Below are 24987 nucleotides of genomic sequence, written 5' to 3'. Positions count from 1 at the left end.
TAGTTCTGTATTTTGAATGCTTGATTGAAAATATAAACTCTTATTAAACTCTACTTAAACATCTATTATTTATCATGCTTACAGGTTGTGATTCAGTGGACTAGCTGGTCCAAAAAACAGGATACTGATCTATCTTTTAACAGCAAGCATATTGTGAATCCTGCTTTGAACTCCCCGAGATTAGAGAAGCAGTCTTCAGTAAAATGACGGGTTTGTAGGCGGGGTCAAGTTGTTTGTGGCCAGCCAACGTAGAACATAGGCATGAATTATGCAAATGTGTTCCCCTGTGACATTTAGCCGTCACAAAAGTGGGATTCAAATTACTAATGACTCGTTTAGGCTGTAGAGAGTCGATTCTTTATTTTGGAAGACAATAACTTATTGTGCACGTTCAGCTTTACAACTTTGCAGATTGTTTACATTCACAAAGTTACATTACACACTGCACGAAAGGCAATATTGGAAATGGCATAATAGGTGCACTTTAAGTAATTAATTCACTCCTGTTTGGTTTCATGTGATATTTTGGTGGTTCTCCTATGAAAAGTTGCACTACAATAGGATCACAATAAAAAACAGAATAAGCATGCACAATGACAGAGTCCTAAAATGATTTTAAGAGCACATAAATGGCAAAGCTATTTTGACTGTGTGCACCATGCATAATTAATGAGTTATGATGATGTATTATAATTACATCATAATGCAGAAAGTATTTAAATTAGCCCAACATGACCAACATGAAGATGTTGTCAAATCTTATGATTTTTCATTGATGTCAATTTTATTTTATTCTAACATTATTTTAATCTAAAAATAATAAGTACTAAAATTATGTTAACTGTCAGAAATTATTTAGCTTAATATATGGGTGTAGAATGCATGATGGTGACAAGAGGGTGCACTTCAGAGAAAATAAAATCTTTTGTGCGGTGCCCAGACATTTTGCGCTCTAGGCAACTGCCTATGTCACCTATGCCACGGGCTGGCCCTGATGGCACATATCTGTATATGTGATATTTTGTCCTGCATATGACTTTTCAAAAATTATTTTGTATATATAATTTCAGTAAATTCTGATCATGTATTTTTGTGGATCAAGTCAATATAGAATCATTTAAGAAAGAGTCCTGATGCATTTCTTGAACTGATTTTCACCCACCCCGAGTTGTGACCTTGCTACAGTTGTAAACATCTGACGCTATTTTTCACATTTATGATACAGATGCACCAAATAATACAATGTGAAAGGAGACCAGGGGTCAGGGGTAGGCAGTGCAATTGCTTTAAGATTTGGAACACTGCCGTAACAGGGCGCATTACAAAGACATACACAAAGCTCTGCTGCTGGAAGTGAAGGCAGTCAACAATGAGAAAGTGTTAAGCTAAAGCAAACATGGCCACTTTAGAGTAGCATCAACACAGCAATTGAAGCTGATACACAGTTATCACAGTTCATCTGATGATGTATTATTATGAGTATCTGTGAGCATGTTTGTTCTCTAGGCTCAGTACGGGAGGTCATGGAAGAAGCCACCTGCACACACTATCTAAAATCTATGTGACTCATAGATGCATTAACAGTCAATATGTTAACTGAAGCATAGACAAAGTACATCCTACTGAGAGAGACAGAGAGAGAGCTATTCAGATGAGGTTTTCTGACTGACTGGAGCAGTGCCACCTCCTGTAGAGAGCTGCAAAAGCACTGTGAATGGCATTATAGGATACAACCATGGCTCTGTAACTCTAACAGACACAAAGTTAAAACCATAATTACTTTGGATAATCTTGCATGTCAGATCTGCAGCTATGAGATATGAGAGTTCTGTGCACTGGCTCTGTGGAATGAGAAGCGTGTCTATGCGTGTTACCTGTGTAATGTTGGACCAGCTGTTGAAGGGTCTCAAACTGAACTCTAGTGGTGATGTAATATCCCCCACTGTCCAGTTTACGGATTTTATAATGTTTCACGTGGTCCCCCTTCACATCGTCCCAGTCACGGATAGACAAAGAAAAGGCACCTGCCACACAGACACAAAACAGAAGGGCTGTTGTAGTGCACCAATACTCTGTAGTGTGGCAAATAGTGTAGTTCAAGTACTTTAAACTGTTTATGTATGGCCAAAAAAATAAGGGTGGCTAAATTATGATAAATTATGATTTTCATTTCAGGGTGAACTGTCTTTAGAATCGTAACTGGAATCAGAATGATTAAACTCTTCATGAATCACATCGCTAAGCACAGTAGATAGTAGATAGTAAACTTTTGTATAACCTAGTTAACAGTGGCGGACTGGGACAGTAAATCAGGCCGGGCATTTGACTCCACCCCAGGCCACCTCTGTTGCTGCACATGAATTGACTGCTCTGACTCAAAAGCTGAACTGTCTTTTTCAACAGCATGCGCACTTGCAGCACTAGTGCTACTGTTTCCTTCGTCACCTTCCAAATAAATAAATAAGCATTGTACACTAGGCTACATATAGTAAGCTAGAAATGGAAAATCAACATTTCTGGTCAAATTTGCCACTAGAAAATTTATCTATCCCAATATGTAAAACAGTGTGCTAGTTTGTCATTAAGATGCTCTTTTAAAACTTCTATAATTATATATATATTTGTAATATATATATATATATATATATATATATATATATATATATATATATATATATATTATAATAGAATTTATCAATTGTAAGTCGCTTTGAATGAAAGCGTCCATCTGCCAAATGATTACGTAAATATTAGGGTGGAACAGTTCAACTTTTTCAGTTCGGTTTGTTTACGGTTTTAGAATCACTGTTTTGGTACCGTTGTATGTGCTATGTTTATGGAATAACTAAACTTTCAAAAAATTATTTAAAAAAATTACATTTATCATATTATTAAGAATATTCTAACAACAAGCAACAGCACAAATAAATACAATAGAGTAAAGATACAAATAAAATAAACTGACTTTCAGGCTTTTTAGGGAGGTTTAGCATTAGTTATTAGGTACAGTAAATGAATAAAGTAATCAAATGTAAAACAGTATTGCATTTTGGACTATAAATTAAAGATTATTCTTTATTAAAGTTACAAAAGCTTTTCAATCAAGATCAGTGAGTGATTTCTTTGATGTTGCTGTTCGATTAATATAAAGACTGTCACTTTAAGAGAATGCACTGATCCAGTGTTCGTATTAGTATTGAACAAGAGTGAATGGTTTGTCCAGGTTTTTTTTTCTTCTTTCAATGCTATTGTTGTAATGTCTGGGAACCCAGAATGCTCATCCATCAACAGAAACATATATTATCTGAACCCTGTTTGTTTTACGTGCTATTTATAGTAAACCATATTACAGATGCTTTGTCAGATTTAAGCTGAACCGTGTCCCAGCACGTGCCGAACCGTGTGTAGTTCGATTTTTTCACTGTCCCATCCCTAGTAAATATACATGTAATTGTGACCGACCTGCTCCCTTACTGGCGAATATGGCTGGGATTTTGCAACAATTTGCTGCGTCTGTGGCCAGGGCTTTTCTCCTTTTCATACGTTCCCTCTCTGCTCCTCCTTTGCGTTTATGCTCCATTTTTTGCGCGATTATCTAAGATAAAGTCTGCCTCTGGATATAGCCAATTAGGCAGTGCTTCGCTGATGTTTAGTCGTGTGGTGATGTCATTTTCACTCCGCGATCGCCTGATTCGTAGATTCATAAGTCCGTCAATTAATTTGCAGTTGCATACCAGCCTATTGCACGTCAGCCTGATTGACTGCACAGCGGCAGCCAACAGGCCAGAATGACCGTCAGGCCACCGGGAAATGTCCCGGTGCTCCCGATGGCCAGTCCGCCCCTGCTAGTTAATGATTTAGCACCATAAGTGTAGTTTATTACCTTTAGTGGTTTCACTCTCACGGATCAGGTAGGTGCCACGCGGGTTCCCTGTGGAAAGAAGTTGCCTTTCTGCATCCTTACGGCCCAACTTTCCAAAATACCAGCTGAGAGACAGAGAAAGGGGAAGAAGGCCTTTATCGAGTCTGCATTTTCTTGATACTGTTAATTAAGCCAGGCCTGTTTGGATAAGTCTGTTTATATGACAGATTAAATGCATTTCTGAACATGTACCACATCAATGCTAGACATAACATTACAAAGATATCTAGAAACATATGTAAACTTGATCACAAAGGGATGGCTGGGAAATGTTTTTACAGCTCTATATGTAAACATGTAAACATGCAATTTGAGGGGCCTTACAAATAACATCAGAAAACATCTGCAAACAAAATAATGATATCATTATATCAATGATTTTTCATAGCGTAACTTAAGAAAATCACAGGAGAAACACCATAATTAAAAGTTTTGTTCGGAGCAGAAATGCTCCTGCACTGTTTTAAATTTGTGTCTGAAATATTGAAATTTAACTAACTTGAAGCTGTGTGAACATTTGTGTGTATGTTAAAACATTTCCTGAAGAATGGTTTTCAGTCTGACATGTCAACATTTAGCCCAACCAATGGTGGTCTCTTCCACGGGGAGGGACTACATGTTTGTTAGGACAACAAAAGAGGGGGAGTGACAAAATATATTTTTGAAATTTCATTTGGTTTCTATATGGGCATCTGAAGTACTGAATTAGGGCGAAAAAGTTTCCAGTGCAGATTTCACTTTTTTGATCAGTCATGTGAATTTGCCACACTGACCAAAAAGCTGCTTGATTTGAAAGTGATTTATTGTTTGAGACTTCTGTGTAAAACATATCAACACTACTGACAATAGACAATCATGTATTTTGTTTTTTTCAATAAATTTTCCTGACATTTCTCATTTTCGCACATTCAGTCTTCAGATATGGTTATGCTTTTTGGGAAATGCCTTTGTAATTTGTCCCAAACAACAACAAATGTTGCTTAGCAATGACAGTCAAGAACCACCCTGAACTGCGACTGTATCTGGATTCAATTAGAGTGAGCCCAAGTTTGTCATGAATCCTGCTGAGGTCGATGGTTTAAAGTAGGAATGATTACAATTACATCACTTTACCCCCACCCTTAAAACCGGCAGTTATTTCAGATTAACACACACACACACACACACACAAATCATACAATACTTACTCCTCAGCCTGGATTGAGTCCACGGGGGCGACATAATTGCTGGGAATGTAACCGGTCCCTCCTGTAGTGAGAGATCGGGCGTCCCACCAATCACCCTCACTGACACAAACAGACAAAAACACACACGTTTTCTTCTTGTCATGGCAGAACTTGAGAATTTATTTTAGCAGACTTAGTAGATTGTCCAAGCATCTGTCCATCCATATGTTCATCCAATGCCTCACTTCATTCAACTTTCCTTTTATTCATCCATCCGGATTCATAAGTTTGTCCATCTGACTTCAGTATGTTCTCACTACAGTGTGAAACTCAACACACCCTATTCACAGTTTTACCTCTTCACACACACATAAACAAGGTATTGTGTGAAAGAGTGAAAGGTCAGAGGCAGGGGTATTCATTCCTTCATTTAGATGGACCAATAAACAGAAATACTACAAGAAAGAGGACAAGATCGCTGCCTATCAACTGATCAGTACATCTGTGTATTTCTACTCTCTCTTGAACATGCCCTTCATGTAATACTCCTCTCTACTAATCAATCTCTTCCTCTCAAACACTTCACATGCAGTGTTGGGGAAAGTTACTTTTAAAAGTAATGCATTACAATATTGTGTTACTCCCTAAAAAAGTAACTAATTAAGTTACTTAGTTACTTTTTATGGAAAGTAATGTGTTACGTTACTTTTGCATTACTTTTTAAATATGAGCAGGGCTTGATTGTTTTTAATATAAGAAGTTCTATTTACAGCAAATGTAAGCCCTTTCACACCAAAAGGTTTAATAAATATAAACCTCAGGCAGAAAGAAAAGTAAATTCAGCTCTGTACAGCAGAACAAAGGAGAAGAAGGTTTAACACTCTTTCAGCAATAAAAAAGACCAACAACAAAAAAACTAAACAATGAAGCTCAACTGTTAGTTTATCTAAAGTCATTTTTCTTATTAATATAGTTGAACTGGATCATCAAAGGTCAGCAGCAAAGACATTAGTAAATAAAATGGAATTAGATACATTTGTTTTAACATATTTCATTATTGCAGGTTTGCTTCATATTCTGAGTTTGCATTTCACTGTTTTAAGTAATTGTGATGAATACTAAATCTGTGTTGTTTTGTTTTTGTTTTTTATCCGAGTGGGATGAATTAATGCAAATTCACATTTAATCTAGAACTACATCATGTTCACACAGCGCACATGATGCCTCTGTACTTCAGATTTCTCCCAATATAGGGACAGGAGACTTGGCAGTCAATAAATGGGAAAACAAAGTAACTAGTGTTACTTTTTTGAAAAAAAAGTAATCTCTCATCTCTCCCAACCATTGAGAAGACATGCTGTTGGGAGCAGATCAGGTTATATTAACACCAGCAGAGGGCGATCCCAAATCAATACAAATTCTCCCATATGGACCAAAAAACTCCTATTATGAAATTATGACTTTATCCATCTTAAGGCATTTCCACAGATACCCACAGATGTTTCAAGACGAGATATTAGTTTTTGATGGTCAATCGTATCAAATGCCGCCATCAGACCTAAAAGTAAAAGTACGTACAGTAAAATTTCAGAGATCCGAGAACAATATCTTTAAAAACTCTCGGCAAAGCTGATTCAGTGCTGCAATGTTTTTTAAAACCTAACTGAAACACTTCACAAATCTCATTTGTATGAACAATTGACTGAAGTTGGTTGGGTGAGAACGCTCTTCTACGTGATTTTAGCCTAGAATGGAAGTTTTGAGATTGGTCTAAAATTAGCTAACACACTGCACAGTCTGTTTAGAATTCAGAATGTGAAGTTAAGGAGGTAAGGATTAAAACACATTCATGAAACGCATTTAACTGTTTTATATGTAGTTTTAAACAAATATGAATCAGTATGAATCACCTTTATACAAAAATGCAACCCTTGTGAAAAAGTGTGCTTAATTATATTAAATGTGGACTTCAAATCTTAAGTTTCTATTAAAATAAAATGCAGATAATATAGTGAAACAAAAGACCACATAAGTGTACTTAGTAATAATGTCACATTAAAAGTTTAACATTAGAGTACATTTTAAATTGTTGTTTTAATAATCATTTAATATGCTCTGAAGAAGTACACTTGTTTGATGTTTTGACATATTAAAGAGCATGTAAAGGACCTACTTATAATTAGGGCTCAAGTCCAACATGGCAACATGTCAAACTGGAATATTTTTTCGGTGATTTAGAGGCAGATAACATGCTTAGAATTATATTAAACTCAAAACACATATCAGGATTGATGATAACATCCAGAGACATGGCATTAATCTGAATTTGCACAATCTAATGGATGTAACAGTAAAACAGCTCAGCTCACAGATAAAGACTAAGCTGTAATGCAGGCAAAAATATTTCACAAATGCTTATAGGTCAGTAAAATCATTAAAAAACATTTATAAATCATTAAAGGATTTGGTAACATTAAAATAATGATTCATTTGTAAACAATACTAAATGCATTGGTAACACTGTATAATAACTGCACTCGGTGAATTAGGTAAGCATTAAGAAATAGTCAGTTCATCCTTTATGAATCTTTATCCCAATATTAATAGTAATTAGAAAGCAGTTTATAAATATAGCTATAAATGCCTTGCTCTTGATTTATAAGCACATTTATTACAAAGGAGATTAAAGGATCAGTTACCTTCCCAAAAAAAATAAATAAATAAAATAAATAAACAAACAACACAGAGGAATACAGAATTCAGAAATATTTATTTCAAGATGCAATAAAATGAAACTGTACGACTGTACACTTGGATTGTTTTTCTATAAAATTGCAGAGGTTTCTTTTTTTTTTTTATCAAGTGTACAGATGTGCGGTTTCATTATTTGCATCTTTAAAAAAATATGTCTGTGTTCTGTATCTCTCTGTGTTGTATTTAACTTTTCAGTTTGGAAGATAACTAATCCTTTAAATCTCCTTTGTAAATGCTTCGGAAGGTATAAATAGTCCTCACTTTAGATGAGCTCCCAAAAATAGATGGCTGGCAACTACTAAATGTTTACAGCAAACTGACTTAATCATGAATTACAGCTGGAATATGTATAAATAAACACTTATTAACAAACTGAGCAACTGTTATCACATGTCTTAATGATCTTATGAACCACTCACAAGTCCTAAATAACTGAAACTTGATGAAACTCTAAACTTGATGGTTTGGATTAACCCTTTAATTACCAAATACCTTTAAACTAGCCTGCCAGAGGGTTACTGTAAATGCATGTGCTCTCTGGGCACAGTTTTTCTAATGCCACCGGTGTGGCGTTTGCACTGGTGGCTTGAGCCCGCCATCACTGCTTGCAGCTATATTTTTAATTGTAGTGTTATTTTATGTTACATTTTAAAGTTAACATATTTTCTTAATTGCAACTTAAACAAATATTTCTATACATGGGATACAAGTTTCAGTACAAATGACACTGAATTTTAGTTTATCATCAATGTTTGTCAGGACACTCAACAGTATACTTTAACTATATTTCAAAGAAATTAGGAATAATTAAGAAATTATGAAGATGTACTTAAATCCTATTTAGGTGGGTCAAAAACACTTAAGTTCGACTTTGTCTTTTAATTTAAACCATGATATATTTCTGTGCAAGCTAAAAATACATAATATGTGTCCTTTAACATGTCTTTCTTTTCTAATTACTCATTACTTGATTGGACACAAATTAATCTAACAATATTTATTTCCAACATGATAACTGGACATTCGAGATGATCCACTCATATGTATTAATTGAATAAATTATAACACTCACTATGCCGCTTTGGTAATTAAAGTCCCACCTTACAGTTAGTTTGTTTATTCCAGAAACTGTTGGATGGACCAGTCTAAAAATGTATTGTTATTTAAAAAAAGACTATTTAATGGCAATACATAACTATTTTAAGTTTTGGCCAATTGGTGTCTAATTTATTAGAATTCACACAATTTCATTCACAAGTTATTGTATGATCTTCTCATGCTATTTATTTAAATAGTAATTTCACATGTTTCTGTTTTTCTCAATTAACGTACATAGAAACTGTTCTTGCATGGCTGAAAAAGCTGTCTGGGGTGTTAGATACATAGTTGTTGAGTGAACTGTCTTCCCTTAAAGGGTTAGTTCACCCAATAATCAAAATTATGTCATTAATAACTCACTCTCATGTTGTTCCAAACCCATGAGACCTCCGTTTATCTTCGGAACACAGTTTAAGATATTTTAGATTTAGTCCGAGAGCTCTCAGTCCCTCGATTGAAACTGTGTGTACGGTATACTTTCCATGTCCAGAAAGGTAATAAAAACATAATCAAAGTAGTCCATGTTACATCAGAAGGTCAGTTAGAATTTTTTGAAGCATCAAAAGTACATTTTGAGTTCAAAACTCTGCAGTTTAGTGATATCCAGTTCACGAACGAATCATTCGATGCAACCGGATCTTTTTGAAACAGTTCACTAAATCGAACTGAATAATTTTAAACATTTCGCGTCTCCAATAAGCATTCATCTGCAAATGACTTAAGCTGTTAACTTTTTTAATGTGGCTGACACTCCCTCTGAGTTCAAACAAACCAATATCCTGGAGTAATGCATGTACTCAAACAGTACACTGACTGAACTGCTGTGAAGAGAGAACTGAAGATGAACACAGAGCCGAGCCAGATAATGAACAAAAGAACGGGTTGCATCAGTTTTCGGATCACCATTAGTTCTTTCGGACAGTTCGATTCAGTAAACCGGTTGAAGAAAACTGTTCACCGGTTCTTTTGCGCTCGACCTAATGACTTCATTTGCGATGATTGCCCTTGATTCAAGCATTCGGTTTACCCGCGCTCATAACACTAGCACAGAATCAGTTCAGAATCAATCACCAAAAGAATCAGTTCGGTTCAGACTCTCTGTGTGTCGGTCTGCTTCGTGCTGAATCACACATGCGCAGTATTTTCAACTCCTAGGTTCTCAAATTTGAACGGTTCTTGACTCGAACGAGTCAATCTTTTGTTCGTTATCTGGCTCGGCTCGGTGTTCATCTTCAGTTCTCTCTTCACAGCAGTTCAGTCAGTGTACTGTTTGAGTAAATGTATTACACCGGGATATTGGTTTGTTTGAACTCAGAGGGAGTGTCAGCCACATTAAAAAAGTTAACAGCTTAAGTCATTTGTGGATTAATGCGTATTGGAGACATGAACCGTTTTAAACGATTCAGTTCGATTTGGTGAACTGGTTCAAGATCCGGTTACATCGAGAGATTCTTTCGCGAACCGGATATCACTAAACTTCAGTGTTTTGAACTCTCTCACAACAGACACGGAAGAGAAGACAATGATGAATAAAGTCGTAGTTTTTGCTATTTTTGGACCAAAATGTATTTTTGATGCTTCAAAAAATTCTAACTGACCCTCTGATGTCACATGGACTACTTTGATGATGTTTTTCTTACCTTTCTGGACATGGACAGTATACCGTACACACAGTTTCAATGGAGGGACTGAGAGCTCTCGGACTAAATCTAAAATATCTTAAACCGTGTTCCGAAGATAAACGGAGGTCTCATGGGGTTTGGAACAACATGAGGATGAGTTCTTAATTACATAATTTTGATTATTGGGTGAACTAACCCTTTGAGGGGACAAGATTCAGTTTAATTCAGTAGTGAGCTAGTATTCTATTTCCAACATAGCCTGTGTTTCAGGTCTTAGACTTACGTGCTGTTGATGATTTGAAACTTCTCTCCCTTCCTGAAACTGAGATCATCTTCTGAACGGGCCTCATAATCATAGAGAGCAACAAACAGTGTCACGCCTGAGAAAGAGAGAGAGAGAGAGAGAGAGAGAGAGAGAGAGAGAGAGAGATGTCAGCACCATGAAAATTAAGAATAAATTAAAGCATACTTTTATCCTAGAAAGTGACCAAAAACATTTTGGTATGCAGAGGCTTTCAGACAGATCAAATTACATTCAAAACCTGCAATTAGGGCCTACAGGAGACATTTCAAGAGTCAAGACTGATTCAACTGATTCAAGATCATCAATCCACCACAGTACAGACACAAAAAGACCTACACAGCGTAAAATGATGTCTGGAATTTGGTCTAAAAGTATCTTAAACCAATGATCTAAAAGTGACACATCGGGATGTTATAAACAAAGCTTTGTGGGATTGGGATGGGCAACATTTGTCCATTCTGGTACTACAATGTCATCTTAACTATGCTGACTGATGCTTGTAAATGTGTGCCTCAAATGACTCCCACGAGACTTGAGAAATCTGGTCATGACATACTAGACCCAGAGTAATGGGACACAAGCAAACCAAACCCCTCATTAGATAGAACCCCAACCTAAAATCTCTCATTAAGCAGATATTCAGTAGGACAGGGATGTAAAACACTCAACCTCAGTGGGTTCACATTAGGGCTGGACGATTATGGCCTAAAATCAAAACCTCGATTAATTGAACATTTTACCTCGATTACGATTAATGAACGATTATTTTGTTTCGGTTTTTTTTTTTTGCCCTCATTCACTGACAAGGTTTGTACTGTAAGCAGGGCCGTAGCTGGGGTCAGCGGGGCCCCGGTTCAGGTTGTACCAGTGGGCCCTGTTTGAAAGTGTTTAATTTGTATGTTCGTTCTGTTTATTTGTCTGTGCTATTTACACAGTGTTTACGTTTTTTCAAGTTTGTAAGTGTCCAGGTACAGAAACCGAATAAATGTAAAATAGCACTGTAAAAATTAAACATACAGTCAAACCAAAATTTATTCAGACACCTTCAACATTTCTCACATTATCAGTTTATTTGCTATAGTTTAGAAAAATAAAATATAATAATAATAATAATATAATGTAATAAAATATGACAAGAACTCACAGTTAAACTGTCAAAACAAATTCATCTTGATAATTTCAGATAACTTTGTAATCCATTACATATCTTTCTATCTAACAAAACTTCAGACAACAGTCAATACTTTGTTGGCCAATTACCAAGCAATGATTATTTGTGTTCAGTCTGTGGTGTGAAAAGGTTGCATTAGCAATTCCGCAAAGGAGAGCTCAGTTCAGTGTTACTGTCTGTGAGACGCGGCTCTCTCTCTGCATGCGCACCGAGCACAGCGCGAGTTACCAGCTGCTCAGTTCAGCTTTTCCACGTCTTGTGTTTGAATGCTTTAAAGTCTTTTGAATGGTTAAATTAGCAAGTGGCAAGGCTTGATAACACGTGAAAATGATACGCTTTCATGACGACACGCAGCAGCGTTCTGTCAACTGTCCTGAGCATCTTATTAGACTGGCCTCAGCCAGACGGTTGAGATAGACTGTTAAAGGTGGGATATTTTTTGCTATTGAAAGCGCGATCTGACATCATAGCTCACTATCAGCAGTTATTTTATCTATGTTCGTAACATTTCTTATAGATTATTGCTCAGTGTAAGAGATAAATAAAGATCAGATAAAGATAATTAGCACTGTACCAGTGCGAGTGATTGCGTGTGTGAATTACTGTCTCTATAATATTGTGAAGCTGTGGGTTGTAAATAGTTCCTTCAAAAGTACAAAAATATGCTATAATAAGTTTAGAGATTCTAAGCTACTTTAGTGATGAATCACAGGACATCGCTGACAACCGACCGTCTAATCGCTTGAATGTCCAAAACATAAAACAAATACAACTGACAAAGTTTAGTGAAGACACAAGGCTCACCGCTCAAGCGCCATCACTATGTGTTGAACCGGCGTTCACCTCCGTGTTTTGCTTTTATGCCACTGACTGGACGGGGAAGAGTCATGTGGCTACACACGCGCTAGTATGCTTTTAAGGGGGAAGTATTAACAGGATTAAAAAAACCTAAATACTTGACATGGGAAAATTAAGTCGGTTAGAGGTTCTGAATTTCGGTTTCGATTACTTTTCGATTAATCATCCAGCCCTAGTTCACATCCAACACTTAACAGTCTGACAATTCAAGCCACAGATCAAACGTGATAACCCATCTTTAAAAGGTCTTTATAAATCATGGTCACACACTATTTTAAAGGATAATCTGAAGGTTATTGGCAATTTGTATGCATGTATGTATTTTTAGCATACGCTCTTAAAAAGTATCTAAAATGTTCTAAAAATAAGTAAAAAGTTCTTAAACACTGTTTTCTTTTTTTAAAAAGAACATTTTGTACAATGGAAAGTAAAAGGTTCTTAATGGAACCATAGATGGCAAAAAACAAACAAACTAAATAAAAACAATAACTTTATTTTTAAGAGAAAGAAAGAATGTTACCTGTGCCTCCTCGCGTGCGAAGCGTTCCTTGTTGTGTTGATGTGTTGAGCCCTCCGAAGACTGTTACGCCCTGCGTGATCCCAGCACCATGGAAGTTGTTGTAGTTTGGGATAGCGGTGACCCCAGTGACCCCACTGAAGCCGGGGTAATGCTGTGGTGTGGGCTCGACGCCATATTGATAACCTGCTCCGCTCTGAGACAAGCTGGTGTCCCGGTCCTCGGTTAACTTCGCAGCCTCTTTGTCCTTACATTGCACACAGCCCATCCTCTATGATCTGACAGAGGAATAAACCACCCCTGTGAAGACAAAGTATTCTTTAGCATAAGTGTGAACTGAATATAATGATTAAGTGTCTAAAAAGTGTCAACTTAAGATTTTACCTACATTACCTCAATACAATTAAGTGCACTTTTTTACAAAGGTAACAACAGCTAAAAACTTTATGTAATTTCAAAAAAATTACAAAATTTCTTTCTTTTTGTATATAAAGAACTAACTTAACACCAAAAAAAGTAATTAAGAAAGATAAACTAACTCCCTCTTTTGGCTCAGCAAGCTCCTCTTTTGGGAAATGCAGACAATTCACTCACTAAAGCAATATAGACACATGCAGAAAATGTGTGAGTGTGTGTGTGAATGTGTGCGAGTTCTTCCGTTCATCAGTACAGAATTTTAAAACTGTGCTCGGACGTTCTGCCCATGATCCATCAACTGCACAACAGCTGAACTGTCTAACAGACAATAAACTCCCATCAGGAAACTTCGAGATCTTTTATCCTCCCTCCAGAAGATCCTCACAGTGAAATACAGAGAACGAAGACCTTTGTGAAATAGAAGTGTGCACTTGTAGTGTGCGTATATATATATATATATATATATATATATATATATATATATATATATATATACACGCACGCACACACACGCACACACACACACACATACTGTACTTGCAGATAGTATTAAAGAAATAAAAGGCCACTTAAGTGTAAAGTTTATTATTAGTATTAAAGGTAATCTTTTTAAGTGCATGTTAATGTGTACTTTTTCAAGGGGAGTGAAGACAACATACGGAAGGGAAGGAAAACCAAGATTTTTACTAAAAAAATAAATAAAAATAATAATAATAATTAAAACTTGTGCTCTTTAAAATGAACATCAATTGTTTTGATATTTTGTTATCTATAGCAATGACAGTCAGACAATAATAAATTAAGAGTCCACATACTTTTAATGACATTATATATAGTACTGCTGACAGTATATAGAAATATCAATAAACACTAAGAAAACTGTGCTTATATTTTACAAGGTTAAATAATATGTTAATTTAAGTTAAAAATTGCTGCCATTTACAAAGCAGATGTGTGGATGGAGTCTGTGGATTAAGCGATTGCAGTCACATTTTTGAGATATATTCTTATTTTAGGGTCTAGACTGCTCAGTGTAATAAAGATTCAAGCACTAACTCCATCCAGCTGGACAGATATTAATATGGATTTTTTTAAAGGACAGTCTGTACTGACAATTTTATTATGAACAAGATGACTGGACAAAATCATTGCTTTGCTTTTTAGAGAGATATAAATGAATGATTAAGTGTTTATGTGTGTTTGCATATGAATGTGAAAGCCAGAGGAAGGCAGAGGAAAGAAGACCTCACGTGTTCTCTAACCAGAATAGCAAACATGCAGCAGGGCAACTGGGTAACTGTGAGGCGGGCATAGTCGTGGGTCAAGACACTTCTCTTTTGTTCTGATCAAAACATTAAACAGGTTCTCCCCATTCAGTGATGCACCCACTGAGAAACCTGATGAAAGTGCTCTAGTTTATTGGTGATTCTATTGTACGGAATGTTAATATAGAGACACCAGCCACCATAGTCAAATGTTTACCGGGAGCCAGAGCGCCTGACATCTTGACAAATTTAAAAGTGCTGGCTAATGCTAAACGTAAATACAGTAAGATTGTTATTCATTCCGGCGCTAATGATGTTCGACTTCGCCAGTCGGAGATCACTAAAAATAACATTAAAGAGGTGTGTGAACTTGCAAGCACGATGTCAGACACTGTAATATGCTCTGGTCCCCTCCCTGCTTACCGTGGTGATGAGATGCATAGCAGATTGTCATCACTCAATGGCTGGATGTCTAAGTGGTGCCCACAGAATAACATAGGTTTCATAGACAATTGGACGAGCTTTTGGGGCAGACCTGACCTGTTGAAAAGAGATGGTCTTCATCCCTCCTGGGGTGGCGCCACTCTTCTCTCTAGAAATATGGCAAATAGTCTTAGTGTTTATACTTGACTAACTGGGGCCCAGGTCAGGAAGCAGACAGACTGGCTAAACCGACCGTCTGCTAGCTGCCTCCCGTCACAGAGGTCAGTTAATTCTCAGCACATAGAGACTTTTTCACCTAGATATCACACTATAGAGACTGTCTCTGTTCCCCAAACTAGAGACCTGCACTCCCGCGGGACAATTTTATTTTAAGAATATGCAAAAAAAAACCTACTATACGTTTACCCGCGGGATTTTGCGGGCGGGAGCGGGACGAAACTTGTTTGTTTGCGGGCGGGAGAGGGAGAAAATAACATATTTTTACGGGGGTGGGAGGGATTTTTTCCTCTAGGTCTCTACCCCGAACTAGAAAATACAAAAAAAATGTCCGAACCAATTTAAAAGTAACAATTTAACTGATTTTCAACAAATAAAAAAACAGATGTAATACGGATAAACAAATGATAAAGCTTGGCTTATAGAATATCAGTTCCCTTTCTACGAAAAAACTTTTTGTAATAATATGATCATTGATCATAATCTAGATGTGCTGTTTGACAGAAGCCTGGCTAAAACCTTAGCCAGGTTAAAATAAAACCTTATTTTTAATGAGTCCACCCCCAAGATTACTGTTAGGTGGAGGTGTTGCTACAATTTATAACAATATTTTCAGTATTTCTCAGAGGGCGGGCTTCAGGCATAACTCATTTGAAGTAATGGTGCTTCATATGATAGGTAAAAATAGATAGCCTGAATGCACTACAAGTCGCTTTGGATAAAAACGTCTGCTAAATGCATTAATTTAATTTAATTACATTTTTCATATAACATTATCCAGAGAAACAAGTGTTCGAACCCACAACCCTAGGGTTAGGAGTCAAACTCTCTAACCACTAGGCCACAACTTCCCAATAAAATTTTAATTGTTGATGATTTTAATACTCATGCTGATAATGAAAATTATGCATTGGGATCAGCATTTATAGACATTCTGAACTCTATTCAGAGGTTAGACAAGACGTCTCAGGACCTACTCATTGTCGAAATCATACTCTAGATTTAATACGGTCACATGGAATTGATGTTGAAATGATGGTGTTGAAATTATGCAGCCATAATGATGATATTTCAGATCATTATTTAGTTTTGTGCAAACTTCATATAGCTAAAACTGTAAATTCTACTCCTTGTTACAAGTATGGAAGAACCATCACTTCTAACACAAAAGACTGCTTTGTAAGTAAACGTCCTGATTTGTCTCAATTCCTCAGCATATCCAAAACCTCAGAACAACTTGATGATGTAACAGAAACTATGGACTCTCTCTTTTCTAGCATTTAAGATACGGTTGCTCCTTTATGCTTAAAAGAAGATTAAGGAAAACAGTCTGACACCGTGGTATAATGAGCACACTCGCACTAGGTGATGTTTTCACATTAAAATAGTACTTTTTCCAGTTAAATCAATAGAATGTATGGGAATTCTAGGAAATATAAATATGGTGGCGCAGCAGCTTCACTTTTATGATGTTATGAGTAATCCAGTGTAAGCCCACATCCTCTCATTTACAGTTCCAGATTGCCCATAAACAACACAACAACCGCTCACTGCAAACATGAAACCAAAGCTCTCCACAGGATTTACTAAATGGTACAGAATGTTTATCCCAGGAAATCAACCCAGGCTCACTGGAAAAACATTACACTGGCAACATTCTTGCAAAATTATATTACATTGCTTCTTGAACTTTTTACGAACATTTTAAAGTGAAATGTCCAATGAGTGGGGCTAAAAGCGTTTTCAGTTTCATCCAAAACAAATGAAAGTGGCAGTTCAGAAATAAAACATTTGGTGAGTAGAGCTAAAAGGCTTATGCTCTATCACATTTGAAAATAACATACAACCTATGCTTAACCCCACTCTAAACCTAACCAATATTGTTAAAAACAGTAATCATGAGATAAAAAGTAAATGTACTGAAGCAACAATGCCATTTTACCTTGCTTTAACATTTCTTTGTGCTCTTTTATCGTGACTTCTAATGATCATCAGGTGAGCTACTGAGAAAGTTTACTACATCCCAAAAGCCACAAATATAGAGTTGGTATGTGATGCAAACATCAGAATGATAGAAGTGTTTTGAGTTCATAAAAGTATAGTGCAAGGAACACAATAAATTTCATAATTTGTGTGAAAAGGAATAAAATTATCTGGTGTTTTACTGTGAGTAGTGTTCATTTCAGCTGGAAACTTGTAGTGAATTGTACATAGAGATTTGTTAAAATTTAGTTTCCAGTGAGCCTATGTTTCAGGAAATTTATCTGTGGAAAGTTCATTCTTTAACAAAGGACACTGCATGGGTTAATCCAACTTTAAACTGCTTTTGCAATGCAAAACCTTATACTATGCTGACAAAGCTACTTAAATCAGACTCCGAATCAGAATGCATCTGAGGAGTGTGGGAATGCAGCAGTTGACATCTGATGTGGCGTCTTATCACAAAATGACATTCATAGGCTTGTTTCGTTAACACTTGAAGGTGTTTGTGCTCTTGACAGACCTACTTTTAACGTCTCAGCTTTCAAAATCAGTTTTATAGCGAAACACAAATTGTGTGTCTTACAATAATTCCCAGATGGTAGCGGCCTCTTTCACCAGTATAATACACTCTGACACACTGCAAAAAAAATGATTTGGAATGGTTCTAGGAAGATGACCAAGGCCACAATTACTGTGGAGGTCTTGAAGCCCCATTCCGATTTATTGACTATATCCAACCATATCCATACTAGCTATATTGATTTTAAAAGTGGCCCACATCTGATATCTGCATATGAACTACAGACTTGGCTAAACAACCACGGATAACGTACTTACCCAGAAACAGGGTTGCCAGATCATCGAAACAAAACCATCCCCAATGCTGATCAAAACTAACCCAATTACCTTTTTTTTTTTTTTTTGCTTTTATTTTGTTTTGTTTTAATTACTGTATAGCCTGACTGAATCATTTCCGTGAACAAAACACTGTGTTGCTTGGAGACACAGTGTTTCTGCTGTTGGTTCGGTTTTCTTTTTGATGGAGCAAAATGGAATTGTGTTTCTCAAAGTTACATTACTTAGCATTTTAAATGAATCAGTTTATTTAAGTGTTCAGCTCACTCCTTTAGACAGTTACATGCTGCCACCTATTGGTGGTTGTAGTTTCATATTTAAAAATGTAACATTTCATTTTTGGAATCATTTAATATTTCTACATCAAAATGTTATGTTAAAACTTAACATAACATATGCATTTGATTGTTAACACCCACCATGTCTTTTTATTCTGATTATTGATTAAATTTATGAATCTGACATAAGAAGACACATATAGACTATGACAATATTTTTTTTATAATACTAATACATCTGTCTTTTTTTGGTCAGTGTAATATAAGTGTTTTGATCTCTCGACAGAGAGCACATCCTGTTTATTGTATTATAATGACAACTGTATTTTATGTTACTCCATAATGATGTTATAGTTAAGGGCATTTGTAGTGTACAGGTATAGGACCCAAACATAACCTCGAGCCCAGGGGCCTCCAGCCCCCTAAGTCCTGCCCTGATAACAGGACACCAGATAGAGCACAGCATAGTTTGAAATTGCACTCATGTAAACTCAAGTGTCAACGGTGGACTCCTTGTTGCTGGATAAACAAGAACATACACAGCCACAACATTAAAACCACCTGCCTAATGTCAAGGAAGTCCCCTCATGATGCCAAAACAGTTCTAATGCGTTGAAGCATGTACTCCACAAAACCTTAGAACATGGCTTCTGTCACCAATGCATTAGCAGCAGATCCTATAAGTCCTGCAGTGGGTGAGGTTGGGCCTCCATGGATCAGAGTTGTTGATCCAGCTCATCCCACAGATGCTCAGTCAGATTGAGATCTGGGGAATTCGGAAGCCAAACCAACACCCTGAATTCAAAGGCCTGAATTACACTACATGGTTCAAGTGAACAAATTCGGATTTTGAGAGACTGGAAATGACCCACAAATGTGTAAGCAGAAAAAATCACATAGATGCCGATATTGTCAAATTGGTTTCAGGCTTCATTTATAAGAGGAAATAAATCTGTATTAATCAGATACATGCATTTTAATCTCCCCTGTAAGTGGACAGATTTGATATTACCCTGTACATGTCGTATGTCACTGAAAAAACGATTGTGGTGCTTCATGTCAACTCAGTTTTTCCGAGCAGTGTTGCCAAGTCTGTGGTTTTCCTGTGGTACTGGACCACTTTTAAACTGTTGCTGCAGGTTGTTTTTTAATCTCCGGGTTAAAACAATTTCCCAACTTCCCCTGGAACATGATTTTAATGGAGGGGGCCACTGAAGTAAAAAAAAAAAACAAGGGTTTTGAATAGTTTTGATCAGCATTGGGGATGGTTTTGTTTCGCTGATCTGGCAACCCTGTTTCTGGGTAAGTACGTCTTCCGTGGGATGATTAGCCAAGTTTGTAGTTCATATGCAGATATCAGATGTAGGCCACTTTTAAAATCGATATAGCTAGTATGGATATGGTTAGATATAGCCAATAAATCGAAATGGGGCATAAAGACCTCCACAGTAATTGTGGCCTTGGTCATCTTCCTAGAACCATTCCAAACATTTTTTTTTGCAGTGTGACAGAGTGTATTATGCTGGTGAAAGAGGCCGCTACCATCAAGGAACATCGGTGAATGGGTGTACGTGGTCTGCAATAGTCTTTAGCTGGTACATGTCAAAGTAGCATCCACATGAATGCCAGGAAACAAGGTTTTCCAGCAGAATATTGCCTAGAACAGGCCTAAACTCAGTCCTAGAGGGCTGGTGTCCTGTAGAGTTTTGCTCCAACTCGCCTCAACACACCTGCCTTTACGTTTCTAGTATGCCTATTAAGAGCTTGATTAGCTGGTTGAGGTGTGTTTAATTGGGGTTGGAGCTAAACTCTTCAGGACACCGACACTCCAGGACCAAGTTTGGACACCCCTGGCCTAGAACATAACATTTCCTCCACCGGCCTGCCTAATTTAATCAGAAATCATATAGTGTTGATGTTTATTGATATACCCAGCTCATAAATACACATTTAAAGTGCAGTGGTAATTCTGCTTGTAGCTGGATCATGGAATGTGAGTTATCACAATAGTAATGACCTTGTCCCACTTCTTGCAGTCATTGCTTGGGAAGCAAACCATCCATGTATAGCTTTCCAACACACACTCACATTTGAGCTCAGACTCTCACACTAATGGACATACAAAGGGAACATGCCCCTAACCCAGTGGAGATGAAGCTACTGGCCTTCATCTTCACCGCCTGTCAAATATGGCCAGCTTGGCACCATTGTGTCAAACGAACTCAGTATCATAGAGAGGGAGAGAACTGAAGCTGAATGTAGACATAGGCTTTGTATAGACTAAAAATGGGAATCATATCACTAGTCATATAATTGCTTCAGAAAAACAATATTCATTACTTACAATATCTTAGTTCGAACATTTACAAATATATTGATGGATTCTTGATGAATTCTGTATTTCATGAGAAAAAATGAAATCTGAATTTGGTGTGAAAAAATTGAGTAGATGCGTGTTGGGCAGATAATTTTACCAGATTGAACTTTAGCATATTTAGTGACATCAAATGTTTGACGGATCGACCACTGACATCTATGGCTAGCAGAAATCTTCCTTGACCGCAGCTGCCTTTTTTAAGTCCAGCAGTGAAGGACATCATGGTTTCTTAAAATAAACCCCTCTAAGTTTAAATGACTCTGAAATGACTGTTTTTCTCTTAGCCAAAGTTTAAAGATAGAAAAAAAGGGGATTTTTTTTTTTTAACATACAAAGTATTTTTTTCCATATGCACAGTAGCTCCTATATATAGATTAAGTTCTGCACAAAACAAAACTATGGCTTTAATGTAAAAAGAATCTTACATATGTCATACATATGGCCAGCATATGAGCAGTTCCATAACACAAAACCAATTAAACTCTGCACATACAGATCAATGAAAGCTCAATTTTTAGGCCAAAGATATGGATTAATGTTCACACATGTGGGGTTGCACATGTGGTAGTGATTATACATGTAGGTCACCACATGACCCTCAAACACATGATGCCACCTCATCATCAATTCATGTGCAAATGTATTTTGTGCTTTTGTTGTGAGGAGAAAGAGGAAGTTCAACATTGTTCAGATAAACGCCTGGATTTCCAAAACAGATTCAGTACTCCCCAAATGAATATAAACATTGAAATGCAAACTCAGAATATGATGCAAACCTCCAATAATTAAATGTGTTAACAAGTATGCTTTATGTATTTAATCCTATTTTATTAATAACCAATATTTTTGCTGCTGACCTTCGATGATTCATGTCAACCATACTAATAAGCAAAAATTACTTGAGATAAACAATGACATTTGCGTTAACACATTACTTTCCATAACAAGTAACCAAGTACTGTAACTCAGTTAGTTACTTTTTAGGGAGTAACACAATATTGCAATGCATTTCTTTTGAAAGTAACTTTCCCCAACACTGGATTAGTAAACTGGCTTGAAGAGTGTAAATGGGTTGCCAGTTATGTTTTTGTCTGTATAATAAGATTTGCAATATAACACATATACAACAGAAATGGTTCGTTCCAAAACCAATAAAGTGTCAGAAACTGAATGACCTGATGACATATGATGACCACCCACATTTACAAGTCAAATGACATTGATTACATTTTCAGAAACTTGGCCCACCTAGTCAAGGTGAAGTAACCAGGAAGATGTAGGATAATGAACTAAAAGATGGTATTGTTACTCCTGCTGATTTAACTAACAAAAGAATAAATAAAATGTGATCAATTTTACCCAGAAAGAGGAAGTTAAAACTTCACTAAATCAAACTGAACAAACGACAATGCTATAAAAGGAATGTGTATCAGTTCATTCAAGATCAGACTCTTGTGTGTGGGTGCAGGTTTCAGATCATACAGACAGGCAAGTTTTGTGAGGATTTCCTTTTTGGCCTTTAATCTTTTAAAAACATTGCCACTAGCTACAAAGCGACACTAGTCACATTTGAAGAAACCAGCAGTCACTAGTTGTGATGATCAGTGTATTGTGCTGCTGTAACACTCAACACTGTTGTGTGCAGAGCTGCTCTATTTGTGTGCATGTATGAAGTGTTTGTTCGAGAGGATGTGGTTAACCTGAGTATGACAATGACAAAGCAACACACAACCACACAAACTTTCCATGAGAGGTGTTTCTACTAAGAGGGCAGCAGGAGCAGCCAAGAGATCTTTAAATCAAATATCAGCACATTAGTCTAAACTGTTAATTAATTAGTCTGAAAGACTAATGAAAATGGTAGTAAATAACCAGCAGATAGCTGCTCTGTTTCAAAACCTAGTAAGTCTTCATAGGCCAGTGCACTCATGATATTAATGCTGGTCCAAACAGTATGATGCTTAATAGTTTTTTTTAGTTTTTTTATTTAAATATTTAACCTTATAATTTTGCTATACAAACATTCAAAAACATTATGTAATATTAATGCTTAAATTAAAATGCAATCCTGTGTTAATTGATCTGAAATTACTGAATAGGTGTTTGTGTGTTGGGGGACTTCCAGTGACACAACTGCTAGTCAGATACAGGCTCAGGAGACCCATCAGACAATCCCGCGCGGTAGCTAGGAGACCAGATTCCGCCACACAGCACAATATCGATATTCCCAATGTTTGACCCTGGTCTTAAGTAGCACGGGCATATTTATAGCAATATCCAAAAATACATTGTATAGATTTTTCTTTTATGCCAAAAAATCATTAGGATATTATAAAGGATTAGGTCACCCGAGATTGAAGTGAGACCAGGAAAGTTCCTTGAGTCAGGACTCACCCAGAGGCCATACAGGTGGAGGAGACTGACCGCTTACTGATCAAACTTATAGCAAATACAAAATCAGTTTAAACTAAAGGCAATAAGAAACATATGCACTACTGTTCAAAAGTTTGAACGATAAGATATATATATATTATAGAATATATTATAGAATATTAAAGAACAAGATTTTTAACATTGATAAAAATACATTTTTCTTGAGTAGCAAATATTAGAATGATTTCAGAAGGATCGTGTGACACTGTAGACCTGGGATCCTCAAATCTAGCCCAGGAGATCCACTTTCCTTCAGAGTTTAGCTCTAACCCTAATCAAACACACCTGAGCATGCTAATCAGTTTCTTCAGGATCATTAGAAAATCACAGTTAGGTAAGTTGTTACTTACTTGAACTTGTTACTTGTCAGTTGTTCAGTACATTTTTGTGATTTTTTAAAGGCATGTGGCAATGTGATATGCGGTTTCTGCCAAAATAAAAGCAGAGAATAAGCAGCAACTCCATCTACATTCATAAATGATATAATTGTTATTTTAACGTTACGTTTATGTTTTAAGACAATAATAATGATGATAATAATAATTACCCTACAACAGCTCTATTAATACGTTTATTATAACATTCACAGATAGTGTTCAAATTGGGGTCTGGTATATACTAATGTTTTAAAAGAAGTCTCTTCTGCTCAGCAAGGCTGCCTTTATTTTTACAGTAAAAATACATGCCTGATTCAAGTCTCAAAAATAAAAAATGGCCAAAAAAATTTAGTTTACAAACTTATTATTTTTAATTTGAATTGTTCTTTGTTGGTATAATGTCTACTAGAATGTAAAAAGTAAATATTTATAGTAAACATTTTTAAACAGTTTTGTAATTAATTTCTTATTTGAAAAGCAGGACAAAACTGTAAAAAAGCACATTTTGGCAATTTAATTAAAGCATTGTGATTGGCAAAATATGTCACAGTGTCTGGGTTGTGTTCCCTGGGTGTCCACTAGATGTCCTCTTTTCCCACGGTGTCTTTCACTTCATTAATCACATTCCTCACGTCCCTGCTTAATTATTGCACCCAGCTGTCACTAATTACCTATCATCACACCCTGTCAGTTTCCCATTAGCGCTTGTCTCTCCTTGTGTATATAACCCGGTCTGTCTTAGTATGTGTCACGGAGTCGTTGTTAATTCATGTCCGTCATCTTGTCGTGCTCTTGCCTTGTGTCCTTGTTTGTTTATGTTTGGTTTGGTTTTGTTTGGTATCGACCTCTGCCTGGACTGTTTACCCTTTTGGATTGCCCTTAATAAAAGACTTACTCGCAATTGGTTCTATCTCCGTGCCTCATTGGATC

At 36.4% G+C, this 24987-nt stretch overlaps 1 protein-coding gene across 5 annotated transcripts in view; it reads right to left on the bottom strand.

Moving 5' to 3' along the window:
* Positions 1 to 24987, bottom strand: part of LOC132092754 (tyrosine-protein kinase fynb) — a 93055-nt gene that overhangs the window by 13128 nt on the left and 54940 nt on the right. For all 5 annotated transcript variants that reach the window (XM_059499136.1, XM_059499137.1, XM_059499138.1 and 2 more), the window contains 5 exons: positions 13416 to 13712; positions 10846 to 10942; positions 5110 to 5208; positions 3884 to 3987; positions 1875 to 2024 (listed from right to left, as the gene is read on the bottom strand). In XM_059499136.1, the coding sequence (XP_059355119.1) occupies positions 1875 to 2024; positions 3884 to 3987; positions 5110 to 5208; positions 10846 to 10942; positions 13416 to 13680 (715 nt within the window). In that variant the 5' untranslated portion in view covers positions 13681 to 13712. The remainder of the gene's footprint in view (positions 1 to 1874; positions 2025 to 3883; positions 3988 to 5109; positions 5209 to 10845; positions 10943 to 13415; positions 13713 to 24987) is intronic.

This window comes from Carassius carassius, chromosome 18, assembly GCF_963082965.1.
Source record: "Carassius carassius chromosome 18, fCarCar2.1, whole genome shotgun sequence".
NCBI classification, from domain to species: Eukaryota; Metazoa; Chordata; class Actinopteri; order Cypriniformes; family Cyprinidae; genus Carassius; species Carassius carassius.
Note: the sequence above shows the minus strand (reverse complement) of the source record. Positions and strands in the feature narration are given on the sequence as shown.